At 43.7% G+C, this 20243-nt stretch overlaps 1 protein-coding gene, 1 long non-coding RNA gene and 1 pseudogene across 5 annotated transcripts; 2 read left to right on the top strand and 1 right to left on the bottom strand.

Annotated features, from left to right (window-relative positions):
- Positions 1-6927, top strand: part of LOC125547362 — a 29971-nt pseudogene extending 23044 nt beyond the window's left edge.
- A 1204-nt stretch (positions 6928-8131) lies between these two features.
- LOC125546295 lies at positions 8132-12467 on the top strand. Of its 4 annotated transcripts, none has more exons than XR_007300543.1 (10): positions 8135-8323; positions 8415-8690; positions 8942-9195; positions 9293-9598; positions 9715-10169; positions 10268-10465; positions 10648-11349; positions 11431-11468; positions 11555-11656; positions 11775-12467. It is a non-coding gene; the product is annotated as an uncharacterized LOC125546295 (long non-coding RNA). The 4 variants fall into 4 exon arrangements; XR_007300542.1 differs by having other exon boundaries at positions 8137-8323; positions 10268-10439; XR_007300544.1 differs by having other exon boundaries at positions 8132-8323; positions 10273-11349.
- A 6419-nt stretch (positions 12468-18886) lies between these two features.
- LOC125549516 (dnaJ homolog subfamily B member 1-like) lies at positions 18887-20243 on the bottom strand. The gene is made up of 3 exons (XM_048712919.1): positions 20076-20243; positions 19670-19989; positions 18887-19352 (listed from the first exon to the last, which is right to left on the bottom strand). The coding sequence occupies exons 1-3, from the start codon at positions 20241-20243 to the stop codon at positions 18887-18889; spliced, it is 954 nt and encodes a 317-aa protein (XP_048568876.1).

Genomic DNA, 20243 nt, shown 5'->3' with positions numbered 1-20243 from the left:
GGGCTGAAGCCAACGACTGCCATCTTTCAGATTTTGTATATATATATATATATATATCTTAAAACGGCCGCACAGGAGGTGTTCCCAATACTTGAAGGCACAAGTATAAAAGGCCACTACAATTTATCAAAATATTGCTTTATAATTACATATGCTATCATAAAATAGCATCCTTCGAGCACTGCGTCTCTATTACACGAGCGCCTTCAAGGACTTCCTGAAAATAGTGCTCGGAGGGTACTCGGCTTTTGTCCGAATCTCGGGACGCAACAACGGTGGTCTCCATCTCTGCCCAGTATGTCTTGACACAGGCAAGAGCCATCCGTGCGCCCTCTATGCATGCTGACCTCTTCATCGCATTGATACGTGGCACCACGTCAAGAAATTGCCGCACCAAGCTGAAATAACTCTTCGGCTCCAATCTTCCCGGCCACAGATGACCCATGACGTACTTCATGGCGAGTCCGGACAACCTATTCAGTTCGGCCCATTGAGCCAGGCGATCGTCCACTGCCAGTGGACGCTCTGGATTGTGGAACTGCGACCAGAAAAGCTTTTCCACTTCGTGATCTTTTTTATCTCGAAAGTGTTCGGTCGCATCAGCAGCACTCGCTGCCAAATCCAGATAGGTGTCCTCCACACTCCACATCCGGTCCAACGGAGCAAACTTCGGATCGCAAAAATTCCTCCGCAGCATAAAGGGCTTTCCAGCCGCAATCTGTCCGGCTTGACGCAGCTTCTCCTTCGCAGCTCTCATCGCAGAGCGAGCGTCCTTGGCATCAGCAACGACCTTCTCTAAGCCCGTCTGCCTCGCCCGGTCTTCTTCCTCAAGAAGCTTGCAACGGTCAGCAGCGCCCTTTAACTTCACGGCCATCTCGGCCATCTCCTCCTTGCTTCGGCAGTGGGCAGCCTGTTCGGCTCTCAGCTCTTCAAGGGCTTTCTCGGCAGCCGCATCGCTTTTTCTGGCTTGTTGCTTAGCTCGAGCAAGTTCGGCCCTAAGACTCTCCATGGCGGCCGCACCATCTGCATCAAGCACACACATTGTAAGATACTGGCATAAAGCTCCCCTTACCAGCTGCCGCCCGATGAATTACATACCTTGAGCCTCATCAAGCCGCTTGTTGACAAGCGCGATGTCGGCATCTGCCACGTCAAGTTGCCGCTTTAGTTCGGCAAAATCATCAATCCGGCTCGACTCCGGACAATTCGCCACCTATATACAAAGGCGACATTTAAGACCTGGGATTATGATCCTCTGCACGCCGTCAATTTTGACAACGCACAGAGTCTCAGGGGCTACTATCTACATAGGGCGCATCTTACTTATGCGCAACTGCCAAAGTGTACATTATCTAACGTACCTCAAAACCCGTCAGTAAACTTTTGACGGCCTCATGCAATCCACTTTCTGTGGATGAAATCCTTTCAATCACCGTGCCCATCAATACACGGTGCTCCCTGAGATAGAAGCTCGCCCCAGCAGAATCTTTAGCTCCTCAGGCCGAGCACCAGACGGTGCCGGACTTGTCCTATGGCCTCTTTCGAAGGCCGGACGCGGAGAACCTTGGGGGGCCACATAGCTATCTTCCGCCCCTGCCGGATTCGGAGAAACCCTTCGCGACGACACCTCAGGGTCGCCCGCCTCGCTAGGCGGTACGACAGGGGGAGGCGTCCCGCTCTCCATCATCTCCGGAAGAAGATCCCCCGAAGACGAGCTCTGCTGAGAAGGGCTGAGGTCCGAGCTACAAGGTAAAATTTAGGTTAATCTTCTCAGATATAAATCCAGGATTTCTCTCATCCCTCAAAAGGAAAATCTTTCTCTACTTACGGCTCGCTGGAGGGCTGATCCCTTTGAGGGCGTAGTTCGGCCGTGGAACTCCCCGGCGTCGGACCCTCTGACGAGGATTTTTTCCCCCGCTTCGAGGCCATGGTCTCCGGGTCGTCAGAGGCGGCTCTCTTCTTCCCCTTAGGAGAGGAATTGTCGGTTCATCCCTTCGGAGCAGCCTCCTTCGAGGAGGCCATAGTTTCCTTGTCCTCCCCCTTACTTCCCTCCAAAGGCATTATCTTCAACATCCTGAAAAGCACGGGGTCCGGCCTGGTTTCGGGAAGGGGAGCCGGACACCTGATCAGCTTTGCCTTCGCTATCCACTCCTGTTTAAAAGGACAGCTCTTTTAGGGGCAAGTTTATGACAATTATACGGATAGCAGGTCCGGGCACAAGGTTACTTACTTGAGTATCCGGGCGATTGCAGCTTAGGCCTGCGTCCTCGGTCAAACCCGGACACATCGCTTGTGATCCGAAGAACAGTTTATACATCTCCGCGGGCGTTGCGCCCATGAAATGCTGGAGAGCCCGCGGTCCCTCTGGATTAAACTCCCACAGGCGAAGGGAGCGACGTTTGCCGGGCAATATTCGGCGAATCGGCATGACCTGCGTCACCTTGACCAGGCTGAGGTCTCCTTCTAAGAGATCCCTAATGCGGCCCTGCAACAAGGGCACGTCTTTGGGTAACCCCCAATCTAACCCTTTGCTGACCCATGACGCTAGCCGTGGTGGGGGACCCGAGCGAAAGGCAGGAGGCGCCACCCACTTGGTGCCCCTGAGAGCGGTGATATAGAACCACTCTCGTTGCCACAAGCCAAGCTCCTCTTGAAAAGAGCCCTCGGGCCATGGAGCATCAACATTCTTTCTTATAACAGCGCCTCCGCACTCTGCGTGCCGTCCCTCGATCATCTTCGGCTCCACTTTAAAAGTCTTGAGCCATAATCCAAAGTGAGGGGTAACACGGAGGAACGCTTCACACACGACAATGAATGAGGAGATATGGAGGATGGACTCTGGAGCTAAGTCGTGGAATTCCAGCCCGTAATAAAATAGCAGCCCCCTCACAAAGGGGTCCATTGGGAAGCCTAACCCCCGAAGGAAGTGGGGTATGAACACCACGCTCTCACCAGGCTGGGGACTGGGAATGGCCTGCCCTTGAGCAGGCAACCTATGCGAAATTTCGTCGGTCAAGAACTTAGCCTCTCTTAGCTTTAGCACGTCCTCCTCCGTGACGGAGGAGGGCATCCATCGGCCTTGAAGGTCGGAACCGAACATTGTCGAAGGTCCGAAGTGCCTGGAATCTGGAGCCTAGGGTGTTGGAGCTCGAGGCGACGGGCGAACTCGTTTGAGATTGGAAAAAGGAGTAAGGCCTTGGTCTCTTTATAAGAGGTTGAATACCTAGAGCCCTCCCCGTAACCGTTTGGAACTCGCCTTTAATCGAGGAAACGTGCTAACGGGCACGATTGGGTTACCCACGTCCGTATTGATGAGAATCCCGTAAAAGGGGGACACGATCTCTGCTTTGACAAGACGTGCCAAGGAAACCGCCTCGCAAAACGTGCTGAGGTGGAAAAGTAAAAACGATTCGAGCAAAGGACTTGGCCGTAGTGTGATGCCACGCTGCGGAATACGTCAGCAGATTAGATTTGTGTTAATATTATTCTCTCTATGGCAATATGTCGAAACTTATTTTGCAGAGCCGGACACTATCCTTGGTGTTTAAAATCTTCTTGAAGAACTTGGAGGAGGAACCCGCCTTGCAATGCCGAAGACAATCTACGCGCCGGACTCGTCGTCATTGAAGCCTGGTTCAGGGGCTACTGAGGGAGTCCTGGATTAGGGGGTGTTCGGGTAGCCGGACTATACCTTCAGCCGGACTCCAGGACTATGAAGATACAAGATTGAAGACTTCGTCCCGTGTCCGGATGGGACTTTCCTTGGCGTGGAAGGCAAGCTTGGCGATGCGGATATTCAAGATCTCCTACCATTGTAACCGACTCTGTGTAACCCTAACCCTATCCGGTGTCTATATAAACCGGAGGGTTCTAGTCCGTAGGACAACATCATCATACAACAATCATACCATAGGCTAGCTTCTAGGGTTTAGCCTCCTTGATCTCGTGGTAGATCTACTCTTGTACTACCCATATCATCAATATTAATCAAGCAGGAGTAGGGTTTTACCTCCATCGAGAGGGCCCGAACCTGGGTAAAAACATCATGTCCCTTGTCTCCTGTTACCATCCGGCCTAGACGCACAGTTCGGGACCCCCTACCCGAGATCCGCCGGTTTTGACACCGACAGATAGCAACTGCTATTAACTTGTATCGAACAACATACATTCCTAGTTTACTACAAGAGTGCTGATGGGACAGAATATCATATGAATATATAATGAGATAATTCATTTGATCGAACCTAAGAATTATAGTAACCGGGCAATACTTCTGATTAGATTGAAAAAAAAATCTTGTCTTTGAAACTCATGAATGGCTGACAAACTCAAATTTATCATCCAAAACATTGGCATGCTTTGGCATGCGTACATATGTGAGATACTTTTCCTCGTACTTTGTAGAAATGAAAATGTTTTACACAAAGCTCCTTTGAAATTCAAGCGCTGCACACGTACCTCTAAGAAAGCTAAGGCAGGTTTTGAATCTTGCAAATGCAGTTGACAAATATAGAGAGAAGACAGTAGGCCATATTAGTTGCTACATTTAGTTTCTCTCAAATATATTACATTTATTTTAACATTCAGAATTTTGATTTTATAGGAGTTTTTGGTTTGTTCAAAGAAAAAAAATTCGTTACTTTTTTTTAAGATAGTAGGCATGTTGGCTGGCTTTATATTGACGAAAGCCCCAATGACAGAGTAGGATTGCACAGAGTAAATCACCATTGAACCATGGTACGTTGCTAGGTGGGAGGGAAATATTTTTAGGAAGAAAAATGATGATATACTACGTGAAAAAGATGGGCGACAAAGAAACCTAATATATTAACTAACAAAAAGTAGCAGTGTCTCACTTCTACATCTATATACTACATGCCCATATATTCAACACTGTAGGGTAAATATGTTCGTAGACAATCACATTAGTGCGTATATGATTTCTTGTAGTGCTAAATGACTCGATTGATACGGATTTCAGGTATTTAAGGAGACCGTAAATTTGGATGAGCAATATCCAGAGTTAGTTGAAGAAGGAAAACTGATATTGAAGAAGTGCAGAGGACTTCCCCTTGCAATAGTCACCTTAGGTGGCTTCTTGGCAAGCCAACCAAAAACTGCTTTTGAATGGAGAAAATTGAATGAGCACATCAGTGCTGAGTTGGAGATGAATCCAGAACTTGAGACCATAAAAGCAGTCCTTATGAAAAGCTATGATGGTTTACCCTATTATCTCAAGGCTTGTTTCTTGTATCTGGCCATCTTTCCTGAAGACCAGCAGATTGCACGAAGACGCTTAGTGCGTCGTTGGATTGCAGAGAGTTACTCAAGTGAGGTACGTGGCAAGTCTGTGGAGGAAGTATTGGAGTGTTACTTCATGGAACTCATAAGCAGGAGCATGATCCTGCCATCTCAACAGTCAATTCATAGTAGGAAGGGAATTGACTCCTGCCATGTCCATGATCTCATTCGTGAAATTGCCATCTCAAAGTCTATGGAGGAAAGTCTTGTCTTCACATTGGAGGAAGGGTGCAGCTTAAACAACCAAGGCACGGTACGTCATCTTGCTATAAGCAGCAATTGGAAGGGTGATCAGTGTGAGTTTGAGAATATAGTAGACTTGTCCTGTGTACGATCATTGACAGTGTTTGGTAATTGGAGGCCGTTTTATATTTCTGATAAAATGAGGTTCCTGCGAGTGCTGGATTTGGAGGGCAAGTGGGATCTAGTTGATCATCACCTTCAGCACATTGGGAAGCTTGTACATCTTAGATATCTTTCTCTAAGGGGACATGCTGATATATTTCACCTGCCAAATTCATTGGGGAGCTTGAGAGAACTCCAGACACTAGATATTTCAGGTACAAGCATAATAAAGCTACCAAGGACCATCATCAAACTTGTGAAGATGCAACACATTCTTGCTAGCAACATAGGAAAGAGACATTTTGATATATATGTAAATGCAGATGAGCAGTCGCTAATGTGTTTGCCCTTACGGTCAGCGATTTGTTGTCTGGCATGTTGTGCACCTAATTGTCTGGCACAGAATCTTATACTTCAGGATGAAGCACAACTTAGCAGACGTGATGTATGCACTGCATTCTGTTGCAGCATATTACCTTATTACCTTATTATGCGGCAGGAGGACGAAATCCAGGTGGTATTGAAGTGCCAAGAGGGATTTGGAAGATGAAGACCCTGCACACACTTCGTACTGTGGACGTTTCAGTGGGGAAGTCTGTTCTAAAAGATATAAAAAAGCTCACCCGGCTGCGCAAGCTAGGATTGACAGGCATCAACAAGAGAAACCGTCAAAAGTTGTGTTCAGCAATTGCTCGTCTCAGAAGCCTGGTGTCATTGTTGCTGCAATCACACGGAGAGACACATTTATCAGGCTGCTTGGATGGCCTGTCCTCACCTTCAGAAAACCTGCAGAGCCTCAAGTTGATAGGCAAGCTGGTTAAACTGCCGAAGTGGATCCAGTGCCTCAAAAATCTCGTGAAGCTGAAGCTAGAGAGGTCGCGTATATCGGAGCATGATGCGGCCATACAAGTCCTTGGGAACCTACCAAACCTGGGCACCCTATGTTTATTGGATTACTCGTTCGTTGGTGAAGAGGTTTGTTTCAGTTTCTGTCGGGAGGCATTCCCAAGGCTGAAGGTGCTGCAGCTGAAATCGATAGGAAACCTCAGGTCGGTGGGATTTGAAGATGGAGCAGCCCCTAAGCTTGAGTTGGTGCAGTTTTATAATGGCATATGGAGTCCTAGTATTGGTTTGTTCTGTGGGCTACCATACCTCCCAAGCCTCAAGGAATTTATGCTGGAGGAGTCAGACTGGCAGTCCGGGGTTGTGGAAAACCTGCTAGGCCAGCTGGCAGAGAATCAAAACGGGCCTGTGCTGAAGAGCTGGAATCCTTGGAAGTAGCGATGTATCAACCTCCCCTTCTCTCTTGTGTATATTAATTAATATTCATGTATTATCACCTCTGTCCCTTGTAGTATTTCTTTTGATTGAGTTGATGAATCAAGACCGTCTAGGAAGGCTCATTTCATATTACTACTCCCTCCGTCCTTAAAAGAGTGTACTTCTAAGAAAGTCAAATTTTTTTATGTTTGACCGTATTTATACAATAATAGACCAACAATTATGCCATCAAATTAGTAGCATTAGATTCATGATAAAATATATTTCCGTCATATACCTATTTGGTTTCACAAACATTGATATATTTTTGCACAAACTCGGTCAAACTTTGAGATAGTTTGACCCTCAAACAAAGTTGGAAGTACACTCTTTTAAGGACGAAGGGAGTACTATGCACGTGAGAGATGCTACTTCCTTTGCGTAGGCACCGTGACAACAAATGACATGTCGTCCCGACTCTTGGATTTGCGTGCGCACTGTTTTAGCCAAGTAGTGGTAGTAATTTTTCATGAAATGTTTTAGGAAACAAAGAAAGTGCTGCATAACTGCCTCCCACTATATTGATCGTCTAGAGCACAACAGGACTGGATTACACTCCTAGAGTGGAGAAGTGGAGAGGGTCACGTGTCCACTCTGCTTTCAGGTTGGCACCCTGTTCCCCAACTGAAAAAACCTTGAGAGATGGGGATTGAATCCAAGGATCGCAATGACGAGAGAAAATGCTTCGTCAGTTGAGGAATGCACAGGGAGCTTGGACACCTCTCAGCAGAACTGGCGTTACGTTAATTCTTGGTTTCTCCGGTGCATCCTTTTCAGTGTCAACTTTGATGCTGCATCAGCATACTACAGATTTCCTGTGTCGTCATTTGTGAACAGAGCCTAGTCCGTTGAAGCCCAGACCATGGGAGGCTATGTATGAAGCAGCAGCAGCAGCAGCAGGAGATGCGATTATTTGGACGGGCTATCAATCACTTGAGCTTTCTTCCTTATGTGTTGATTGTGCATGGCAAGAGTAGAAATAATGGTGCTGAAGGACGTGGAGTTATTGGACCCGAGCTCAAATGAGCTCGTTATCCTGGGCGTTCAGTACTAGATATAGATCTGGGCGATTTCTTTATACAATTGCTCGTGGGCTGCTGGAAAAGGGACACTGTTGAGAAATACGTATGCGGTGGGCTGACGGCCGTTCGACTGAGACGAGGCGAGCCGTGGACCAGAATCGCCGTGCACGTCTGATCCGTGGATTAGGTTGTTGCCTTTTCCGGTTGGTGGGGTCAGGGGGAAATGGATGCACCGTCTAGTGTCTTCTCGGCCTATTGCAGGTTGGGGACTGGAGTCGTCGAGAGAAGGCGAGCCGGCGACAGACCATGGAGTTCTTGATGCAGTCCATACGCGGGTATGTAAATCCTTCTTTTTCCCGTGGTTTAGTCCCTGGATTAGTGATCTGTATTTAGTGCTTGAGATGGATTTGGTTCCTCATCGAACAGATCCTCTTTCCTGGAGGAGGCAGGCGAGAGTATGGTGCCACCTCCTGTGCCGGAGCAGCAACTGCCGGATCAGGGTGTGGTGGAGCAGGCACCGGCGATGAGAGATGGACTGGTGGCGGAGCAGGGTGCGGGGGAGCTGGCACCGGCGGATGGCAGCGCGGACGCCCAGATCTTGGCGGTCGCTGACGCGGCGGTGGAAAGGAGGGAGAGATCTCCCCCGGCTTTGGAACTGTCAACCGGAAAGATGAATCCCTGAGCCCCTAGGTGGAACAAAAGGTTAGTGATGTATTTGATCATGCATTCAATTTGGAGCAGGATAAAATGAGTCATAGTTTTGCTCAGTTAGTGTATGGATTATGACAGAATAGGAAGGAAAATCATATTTTTGCAGGATTTAAAAAATTCAAGGTGAGTTTAGAAAAATTGACTGCTGGATTAGAAGAACTAGGGCATAAGATGCACTTAGTTAATATGATATGATGGTTGAAACCTTGGAAACTAATTTCATAGTTGCCTGCTTTCGCAAGGTTGACGATTGGAGCTGCAGCACCTTGCCCAAACCCGCGCCAATGCATTTGAGAAGGCTGTCAGGAGCTTTGTTGGGAACCCAGCTGATAATATGATTACATTAGTTATTGGCACTAGATTTGACTCGGTGGGTGAGGCGTATGACTTCTAGAATTTGTACTCATGGGACAAGGGCTTTGGCATTTGATACAATAAGATCCAGCTGAACGTGGAGAGGACAAAATGGATGCAGGAAATAGTTTGTGGGTGTGCGGTGAGTACGAATTTTTGCTTCTAGGTACTACTTCAATGAATCAATTGAGTTGTTGTCAAGAATTACTAACTGACGAAATTTGGTAAACGTTTTGCAGGTGACAGCTGGTGTCGAGAACACAGGGTCCAAGCTTACAGTGAAGGTAGAATCAAGAATCTGATGTGGGCAAGTGGGCGCAGCAGGCTGTAGTACTCGTTTGGGGATGTCATAACATTCGACGCAACATACAGTACCAACCTATATGACATGCCTTTCGGCCTATTTGTTGGGGTTAACAAACACTTCCAGAGTGTGATTATGGCTGGTGTTCTTGTTTGCGACGAGACCTAAGAGAGTTTCAAGTGGGTTTTCTCAGAATTCGTAAGAATGATGGGTGGTTCTCCACTCGTGACCATACTTGCAGGTATTATCTATATTTGGAAAAATGATGAATCCTCCTTCTGTACTGTCGGCTAGCTGATGTATATTTTTCGTGCTACAGAGAGATGGTTGTTTATGATTTGTTCCCTTGTTTTGTAGACCAAAACCGTGCTATGGAATTGGCTATCGATAACATTATGTCGGGGGTGACACACCGATGGTGCAAATGGCACATTTTGAAGTAAGCAAAGGAGTCGTTGGGTGCTCTGTACACAAAGAAAGTGATTTCAGGGCTGGATTTTATAAAGTGATAAACCATATGCTGACAGAAGATGAATTTGATTAAGGGTGGGAATTACTGTTGGACAAATACAAACTAAGGGCACACCCATAAATGATTCGGCTGTTCGAGATTCAGAAGAAATGGGCTAAACCTTATTTCAAGGGTTTTTTGTACAAAGATGACCAGCTCACAGAGGAGTGAGAGTGCGAACCATATGCTGAAGAATCACGTGCCTCCTGGGTGCCCAATGCACATGTTTGTGCACAAATACTTGAGGCTACAATTCGACCGGGAATCAGAGGAGAACTATGAAGAGAAAAGAATGCAAATTGTAAGTGTTATCTTGAAAATATATTTCGTACGACATTTGTGCCACTCGTTGCATATAAAAGTTTACTTTAGAACGATGCTGACTGATGAGAAATACAGAGAAGGCCACTCATGAGAGCAAACCTGGCAGTGGAGAGGCATGCTAGCAAGATATATACAAGGGCCATGTTTGAGCAGTTTGGTCATATATTGTACGAATGTGAAGCTTATCATGTGGAAGAGATCGAGACACACAAGACATATGTTGCAATCCATAGCGAAGCAGAAAAGAGTAAGTGGTGTAGAGTGTCATACAAGGTAACTATGCTTGACGGAGGCAATGAATTCGACTGTGAGTGCGGACAATTTGCACACATGGGCCTACTTTGCAGTCATGTGTTGAAAGTTTGTGCTTAATGATTGCCGGTTCATTTTGATTCATTTCTGGTTGAATGATGGATTTCCCGATCCGGTATTGAGTTGTGGCTTTTCTGTCACAGCTGCTAGATTTCATTTGGGCCAAAGAAATACAAGCGAAGCATCGTGAAGAGGTGGACGAAGGATGCTCGGGACATACTGCTGCACACTTAGCACAATATCAGAAAGACAGTATGCAGAACATCCCGTACGCATAAAGGCACTTCACCATGTAATGCATGCGATGGAGCTGGTCAGGCTCGGTGACACCAGTGTGGAAGTGTACAATCGGTTGATGGACCTCTTCAAGTCGAACTTGTCAGTAATGTTACCGTACGCAGAAATTAGAGATGGTCTTGGTCTAGAGGATAGGCTTGCAGACAAGGGAGATGTGGTGAACCAATCAAACCCAATGATAGTAGTAAGAGAACAGAACCATAGTGGGCAGCAAGCTATGGCTGATTTTGGAGAGACTGACTCGATGTCAAGGACAAGCAACTGCTTGTCCTCTGTTTCATACTTGCATGTTGCCTTCCATGAGCTTTTGACTGTTTTCTGTTCAGCCCTGCATGCTGTCGCTACTTGTATATATCGTCGCATTAAAATTTCTTGATTGATCAGAAGAGCTTCTTTGTGGTGGTGGTGCCATTATTGCTTATAATTTTTTTATGTAGGTAAAAATGCTTTGGTATTGACGTCATGTAATTAGATGTAGCAGTGGCAACTCGTACGCCCAAGGAGAGAGATGGAGCTAGCTTCAGCCTTATTTTGAACTAATCTCAGGGGTAAGGTTTGAGCACACAGATCTCAGGTGTATTAGGAGATGGAGCGATCCATTGGTGATGCGTACGACTCTGTTTTGACAGGGGTCACACTGGGTGCAAGCATCGGCTGCGGCGCTGAGGTACGTGGCTCTAGTTTTTGAATTGTTTCTCCCTCTGATCTTTCTTCCTCTTGTCCCTTTCTGTAAGAATGGAAGCATGGTTTCAGTTTTCAGAAGGGGGGGTTGGTTCAGAGGCAAATGTGAACCAGGCTGCGTCTGCACGATCAGATGGGAGTGTTGTTTCCCGCATGTTGAATGGATCATTTCAGGTATGCCAATAATTTTGATGGGATGTTTCCAGAATGCAGTTCTTGTTTTGCATCAACTGTTCTTCCTTGAAGAAAACTGGGAGCTGGAACAATTTCCTGTCTTTTTGTTTTTCAACAGAGCTCGCCAGTTCACGGCCATGCGCTGGTGGCTACTGTCTACATCGATGATAAGCTTCATGTTGATCCGGAGGCTGCTATGGAACCAGAAGCAGGTGGAGTGGAGGGGACTGGCGAGCACGATCCAACTGCTATCGTATCTGCTGACTCATGGCCATGACAGCGAGCAATGGCAGCAGAGGAATCTTGCAGTGGAAGGATGCGGGAGGAGCTGAATTAATGGGTGCCGTGGGGGGACGTCCGTTTGGTGGCTGACGACTGAGCCGTGGCTCATGATGCAACTCTTCATCTGAGCCGTGGTTGTGACAATGACGGCCGTTGCATTTAATGCGGTGGTTGAGTGGGCCACAACCTGCGAAAAAGCCCGGCATACTCCTCCAAATACAGAGTAAAATACTGACAGTGGTCCGAATCTTAGCGCTACACAACGGCTGAGATAAAGGGAACATCTGAGCTCGAGCTCAGAATATGACTTTCGCGCTGAAGAAACGAAGCCTCGGACACTCAGAAGCTTTCTGTTTTGCTTCCTGTAGCGTGTTCCTTTTTTTAGGGGAGCCTGTAGTAGTGATCTCTGTTATCATCGTACTCCCTCCGTTTTTATTTACTCTGCATATTAGGTTTCACTGAAGTCAAACTTTGTAAAGTTTGACCAAGTTTATAGAAAAAAATATAAACATTTAACATAACAAATCTATATGATGTGAAAGTACATTCAATAATGAATTTAATGGTACTGATTTGTTATTGTATATATTAATATTTTTGTTTCTAAATTTTGTCAAAATTTACAAAGCTTGACTTTGACCAAAGCTAATACGCGAACTAAATAAAAACGGAGGGAGTACGTTTCGGGAGCTCCTACATGCCACTTTGCCACGCGTTGTGCACAGTGAAAAAAAAAATCAAGAAGAAGAGCTTGGGTGCCAGTGCAAGGGATCAAACCCTGCACCTCCCACTTGTGAGTGTTTGTCGTTTGCGAGACCAACTAACGAGCTTCCTTCAAAATTAGGAAAACGTGTATAATAAGAACCAGCAGCCACGACCACGTCTAAAACATTGTTTTGAATTTTGAAAATGCGATTTTCCTGTTTTTCTTCTCTTTATTAGCTTTTGGTTTCTATTTTTCTTTCCTAATTCCTTTTTCTGAAATGAAATTCTCAACAATTATTAGAATTTTTTATCAGACTGTCTGCAAATGTCCAAAAAAATTGCATTTCCAAAAAAAACGAGATTCAGAATTTTAAGAACATGTTCCCATTTTATCAAAATGTTTTCAATTTCTAAAATTATAAAAATATGAAAAATGATTTCAATTTTAGAAACAAGATCCCATTTTTTAAAATATGCGTGCATTTTCAAAAAACATTCGCAGATTCAAAAATTGTTTGATTTGAGTTTCTGAGGAAATTTAAATTGGGAATATTTTCTGACATTTTGAATAACTCTTGAAAAACACGAACATGTATTGAAAAACTGAATCAGTTTTTGAAAATTCAAATAGTATAGGAATTTATGAACCAAAATTTTAAAACCCAAACAATTGTTTAATTTGAATACCCGAACAATTCTTGAAAATCATGAACATTTTTTGAAGAAATCGATCTTCTTTGACAATTTGACCATTTTGCTGATTTTATGAGTGAAATTTGAAGACACGAACATTGTCACAAATAACAAACAATTTTTTAAATCAATAAAATCTTTTCAAATCTGCCAGTGCTTGGGCCGGCCAATAAGCGCCCGATGGGAGCGATGTTGACGCCTATTTGGGCCAAGGCCTAAGCATTTTTCTTTCTTTTCTATTTCGTCATCTTATTTGTTTATTTTTGTCCATTCAGTTTTCTTATTTTTGAATTTTATTATTATCTTTGAAACTTGTTCAAAATTTTGAAATATTCAAATTATGATTTTAAATTCTTTCTAAAAAAGGCCGATAAATGTCATATGACTTGGAATGGTGCCTTTAATTGGTCATACAAGGTCATGGAAAACCCAAACAACTTGGCATGGTGCAACCTGCATACCAAGTTTGACACAATATGTCAGACATGTCGCAACTTGCATACGGTGTCTGAAATCGTTCAAACCTGGCATGGTTGCTACTATGGGCATGCCCACCTTCTTGCAAAAGTTGAGGTCATTTTAACAATGTCAAAAAATAGATCATATTGAATGGAGGGTTTTCGGGTAGGCCAGAAGGCTCCGTCTGAGTGCATGTTGTTTCTTGGTATCCTTGAAATTGCCCCTTTTCTCCATGGCCTTGTATGAACAATTAAAATCACCATGCCAAGTCATTTGCCTTTTCGACAAGTTTTGCATTTTCTAGAGTTTTCCTGGTTAAAAAAGATCGATAAATGACCGGATGTGTCGCAACTTGCATATGGTGTCAAAAGTCGTTTCAAACCTAGCATGTATGCCTACCATGGGCTTGCTCGTCTGCTTGCAAATTTTGGGGTCATTTTAATAGTGCCTAAAAATAGATCATGTTCAACGGAGACTATTCGGGTAGGCCAGCACGTTGTCTTTTGACATTCGTAAAATGACCCCAAAATTATTCCACCAGCTTATATGACCAATTCCAGGCTGCATGCCAAGTTGTTTGGATTTTTGACAAGTTTTGCATTTTCTGGAGTTTTCTTGATTAAAAAGGGCCGATAAACGACCGGACGTGTTGCAACGAGCAAAAGGTGTTGGTGGTCGTTGAAATCTGGCATGGATGTCTCATATGTCCGTGCTAGGTTGCAGCAATAAGTTGGAGTCATTTATCCATAGTAAGAAAACTCACCATTCGAAAGGAGTGTGCGACACTAGACTAGACTAGTAGATCATTGAGCATGTAGTTTTTCCTAATTTGAATGCTTCAGTTATTTGCAATTTCCATCAGTATCAATCAATATGGACATTTTCTTATGTTCTAACCATTTCTTGAAATTTCTCAATGATTTTGGAATTTCAAATTGTGTATGAAGACTTTACAAGCTTCAAAACGTTTTCCAAAAATAGTTAACAAATTCCCAATAATCGATGAAAAATTTGAATACAAATTGCAAACTACCTATTTTTTAAAAAAAATATCAATTTTTTAAATGCAAACTTTTCTTAAATTTGTGAAAAAAATGTGAACATTTTTAAAAAATTCTAGAACATGTTTTTTAAATTGTAAGCAATACTTGAAAATAATAACATTTTTTTGGTATTCCAAACAAAATTTCAAAATTTTGAACAAGTTTAAAAAATAATAATAAATTTTAAAAAGCAAAAATGAATTAACAAAAAATAGAGAAAAGCCGCTTAGGCCTTGACTCAACTAGGCAACGACATCGCTCCCTCAGGGTGGGGTTAAAACCCGACGCACCGAAGCCGAAAACAAAGAAATGGAAATTTCGGTTTTCCTCACTATTGTATGGACGGGCTATCCATCACTTGAGCTTTCTTCCTCATGTTGATTGTGCATGGCAAGAGTAGAAATAATGGCGCTGAAGAAACCAAGACTTGCTCTGAAGCCTTTGGGACACTCGGAAGCTTTCTGTTTTGCTTCCTGTAGTGATCTCTGTTATGCCACGCGTTGTGCACAGTGAAAAAAAATCACGAAAAAGAGCCTTTTTAGGGTGCCACTTGTGAGTGTTGGTCGTTTGCGAGACCAACTAACGAGCTTCCTTGGAAATTAGGAAAACGTGTATAATAAGAAGCAGCAGCCACGACCAAGTCTAAAATATTGTTTTAAATTTTGAAAATGCGATTTTTCCTGTTTGATTTCTTTATTAGCTTTTGGTTTCTATTTTTCTTTCCTATTTCCTTTTTATAAAATGAAAGTCTCAACAATTATTAGAATTTTTTATCAGACTGTTTGCAAATGTCAAAAAACATTTGCATTTTAAAAGAAATGGGAGATTCAAAAATTGTTCCCATTTTACCAAAATATTTGCAATTTAAAAAATTATAAATGTATGAGAAATGATTTTAATTGAAGAAACAATATCTCTTTTCCAAAATATGAATATGCGTGCATTTAAAAAAATATATTTGTAGGTTCAAAATTGTTTGATTTTGAGTGTCTGAGAAAGTTTAAATCAGGAATAATTTTTGACATTTTGAAAAAATCTTGAAAAACACGAACATGTTTTGAAAAACTGAAACGGCTTTTGAAAAAGTCTAACATTTTAGGAAGTTATGAACAAAAATTTCAAACCCCAAACAATTGTTAAAAAGTTATTTTTATTTGAAAAAAACCCAAACAATTTGTAAATGCAACATTTTGAATTTATGAAAAAAATTGAATACCCAAAGAATTCTTGAAAACCATGAACATTTTTTGAGAAAATCGAATTACTTTTTTGAAAATTTGACCACTCATGATTTTATGAGTGACATTTGAAGACACGAACATTATTATAAACACAAAAAAAAAATCGATGAAATCTTTTCAAATCTGCGAGAGCTTGGGCCGGCCAACAAGCACCCGATCGGAGCGATGTCGTCGCCTAGTTGGGCCAAGGCCTAAGCATTTTTTTTCTTCTCTATTTCGTCATTTTTCTTCTTTTTTAGTCCATTCATTTTACTTATTTTTGAATTTTATTACTATTTATCTAAAAAAGTTGTTTGCATATTGGAAATGTGTTTATGTAGTATTTATTATTCACTACATACGACAAACGGTTAATATATTTGGAAAACAAGTCATCATTTCAGAATATTTAATCATGTGTGTTACATTACTGGTTTATGTGTATTAAAAGGATGCTCATGCATTTGTCAAAATGTGCTTATATAACTCCCTCCCTCCCCCCCCCCCCCCCCCCCCCCCCCAACCCACAAATAAAGAAAGTGAAAACAAGGAAGCATATAACAATAAAAAATAAAATACAGAGAAAAAGGAAAAAAAAAAGGAAAACATAAAAGACCAAGAAAGAGAAAAAGGAAAAGGAAAAACGGAAACCATAAAATCCCCAAAACCACGAAAAAAGGGAAAACCAAAACGGCCATATTGGGCCCGACCCATCCGCATGGTGTCGCGGGTGTCATGTCCTTACATGTTGCAATGAGCATAGGAATATTAAATAATAAATTTAATTAGCAAGATAATTTTATTTTTTATGATGATTTATTCTGAATTGGGATATGTGGGGGAAGACCCAAGGAGTTATGATGAAAAATACATGTATCAATGCCTGCGGAGACATGATATGTTTATCTGCTGGCCTCTATTTTTTGCGATGGTGCTCGCCACGCAGTATTTAAATATCAAAACATAACTAGGTGGTCCATTTTGTAGGGGAGACGAAACCCTCGGCCAAAAGATGGTATGGGAGATGTCTCGTGGGCTTGGTTCTCCTTTTGTGCAACCCATGAGGGGGACCCACCAAGTCACGCATGGGCATGGTGAGTGTCCTCCAACGGTCTTCTCTCATGGTTTTATGATCCTTCCAAAAGTAAACTTGAATTTTCCTGGATTTTCATCTTTACGAAAAATACCTAAATGTAGCCACATCACACAAATATATTGCTTTCCAAAATGTACTTATATGATAGTCCTAAAAATAATTAATTTTATAAAAAATGAAAACAAATTTCAAAATGATTAAGTACAGTTTCCAACATATCATCAAGGGCAAACTCCTCTTCGTCACAAGTCTACTCATTTAACATTGTTATCGTAAGAGAAAAGATATACCCTATACAATGTAATACTTTATTGAATTAGCCGCAAATAGGGAGGATTTTGATGTTTTTGGGGGGCGGATGATTCATCGGTACCTAACTTCATCTTTTTCAGAAATGCTTTTGGCGAACCGATAGGTTTCGAGTGGCTAGTGAGTGTTCATTATGCTATGTTCCAATGCTTGCACGTAAAGGATATCTGGATGAATCTTGGGATTGATGATATAATTCAAAGTGCTTGTGCTATCGGTGATGACGAATTGTCGATCTTAGAGAGACTTCTTTTGGACAAATCTGCTATAGCACCTCTCTTGACGGAGGTATTTCACAATGATATAATTGCTACAATCATTCAGTATATTTGTGGAAATGCCGCCAGGTAACTCACGGTCAAACAATCCAATCTCTGGCTAGAACTGCCCATACTATTGTGGCTTTGGTCACAAATTACATAAGAGTGTAGACAAAGCTATCTTCGGGGGCTTGTCCGGCATGGATGGCAATGTCCTAAGAAAGACTACACCAACTTAACGTTGACGCATCCTTCTATGATGACTGGTGCCAGAGGAACGTGTGCAATTATCATAGATGATCGTAGTCGTTTTGTCACAACGGGAAGTAGCGACATTCCATTTATCGATGATGCCACGACGGCTGAGGCTTGTGCTCTCCTTAATGGCTTAATTCTTAAACAAAATTGATTGCACGGAGGTCGTTGAGATCATGCAACAAGATTGTAACTCCATTGGACCGGCTGCGGCAATTTACAAAGAGTGCTCTTTTTATGTCACAATTTTGATCAGATAATCGTTATTCATTGTTAGAGCAGCTAATGTTCTAGCAAGTCCATGTAATTGCGGGTCAGGGTGGATGCCCAAGACTTGCCTGGAATATGGATCCATCAATGTTTTCTTGTTCATGTAATTGCAGGTCAGGGCAGATGCAATAGGGTGTAGGGTGGGGACCATGGTGGGACCGGGGTGGGCCCCACCCTAAGATTTTTTCCAAGCGCATATCGTTATGAAGAAAATAGATCTATCTATATCAATATAAAAAGATCTAAAGGGGCAGATCCAACAAATCCCGGCCGTCAAATCAGGTCAATCCAATGACTCAGGCTGCTTCAATGATGCGCTCAACACGTTTAGTGTGCAGTAAATATCATATCAAATATTAATTCCAATATTAATTACATAATTAATACGCAAATAATATTATATCTAATATTTACGTGTAATTAATATATTACCTAATATCAACGTGCATTGCACGTACACATTACTAGTAAGTAGAAAAAAGCCCAGCCAAACTCAATATTGGCCCACCCTAATAAATTGGGCTAGATCCACCACTGTTGCGGGTGATGTAGCTCTATTTACACACATAATATAATCTGCCATTAAAGCTTTTCATAAGAAAAAAAGCATACATGTATATGTCTCAGACATCTAGGCTTCAAGCGGCGTCGGCCTCCACGATTCGCTTGATCTGCAAGCGCGCACCGCGCTTGAGCCGGTCCGGGAATATGACATCAAACCTAATTCTGAGGCTTCCCCGACGGCCGGGCTCGCGGGCGATGGGCATGCCCTCCATCGGTACCACGAGCTCATACCCGGGGCGAACCATGGGGGCTTCCTCCTCCTGGCCGCCGCCCACGTCCACCGCTAGTTCTCGGCCGTCGAGGGTGGGGAGCACGATCACCGTGCCCAGGGCCTCCGCGAGGGTGAGACGGACATCCGTGACCAGGTCCTTCCCGTCGCGGCGGTACATGTGGTGTGGCCTTTCGTCGATGGCAAACACCAGGTCAGCAGGGAGTTGGTTCCACTGCTGGTTGCCCTTGCCAGGGAACGTGATCTTGGTACCCTTCTTCCACCCCGGCTTCACCTCGATCGATAGAACCTCGGACTCCGTCTTCATCCTCCTATGAGACACGTGCCATAATATTTTGGTAACATTAAAAATATGATGTCAGATTTTTAAGCATGTCAAATCGACTGTTTTTGTGACAATTTATGTTGTCGAGCATGGCAATTTCTTTTAGCAAACATGGCATTTTTTGCACAGCAAATCCTTGTTTGCCAGAAATTTCCATGTGTCCCTGAAGAATTTGCCACCCTCCCACCAGGTAATTTGCACAAAAACGTTCGATTCGCAATGGTAAAAAATCTGATGTTTCATTTGAGCGAAATGCAAAAAATTAGACAAAACTAATTTGATCAGCATCCAAACTGTATTTACCCGCTGGAGTCGACGACATTCCTGGAGATCTTCATATTTTTGGTGACGCCCGTGTAGAGCTCCTCCAGCGTGCACGCCAGTTTGGTCTCCACCGGCGGTGGTGGCGCCCCGCCGCCCTGGTCTCCGGCGCCGTGAGGCCGTCCCAAGCCGCCGCCGTCCCGCGCCGTCCGCTGTCTGCCTCGCACGTTATTGCAGTACGTGAAGGGCGTGCTCCCGAAGAACTCGGCGAAGATGTCGTCGGCGGGCTGCTGTGGCGGGCCCTTGAGCCCCTCCTCCCCATACTGGTCGTACACTGCCCTCTTACTGGCGTCACTGAGAACCTGATCACGCAAAGCAAAACGATGAAGCATTACACGCAGATTCCATTCATCATTGAGAATGGATGGATGAACGTGCATGAGCGTACGTTGTAAGCTTGGGTGATGTCCTTGAACTTGGCCTCGGAATCCTTGTCGCCGGTGGGGTTCTTGTCGGGGTGCCACCGCATGGCCAGCCGCCGGTAGGCCCTGCGGAGGTCGTCGTCGGTCGCGCTCCGGTTGACATTCAGGATCTCGTAGTAGTCCACCGATCCCAT

Source organism: Triticum urartu, chromosome 3, assembly GCF_003073215.2.
Source record: "Triticum urartu cultivar G1812 chromosome 3, Tu2.1, whole genome shotgun sequence".
In the NCBI taxonomy this organism is placed as follows: Eukaryota; Viridiplantae; Streptophyta; class Magnoliopsida; order Poales; family Poaceae; genus Triticum; species Triticum urartu.
Note: the sequence above shows the minus strand (reverse complement) of the source record. Positions and strands in the feature narration are given on the sequence as shown.

Bases quoted from the DNA above. Each gene is read 5' to 3' on its own strand.
- LOC125549516 (XM_048712919.1), bottom strand. From the start codon at position 20,243: ATGGGATCGGTGGACTACTACGAGATCCTGAATGTCAACCGGAGCGCG. The intron at 19,990-20,075 runs GTACGCTCATGC...TTGCGTGATCAG, and splicing joins ACATCACCCAAGCTTACAAC to GTTCTCAGTGACGCCAGTAA. The intron at 19,353-19,669 runs GTAAATACAGTT...CGTGTCTCATAG, and splicing joins AATGTCGTCGACTCCAGCGG to GAGGATGAAGACGGAGTCCG.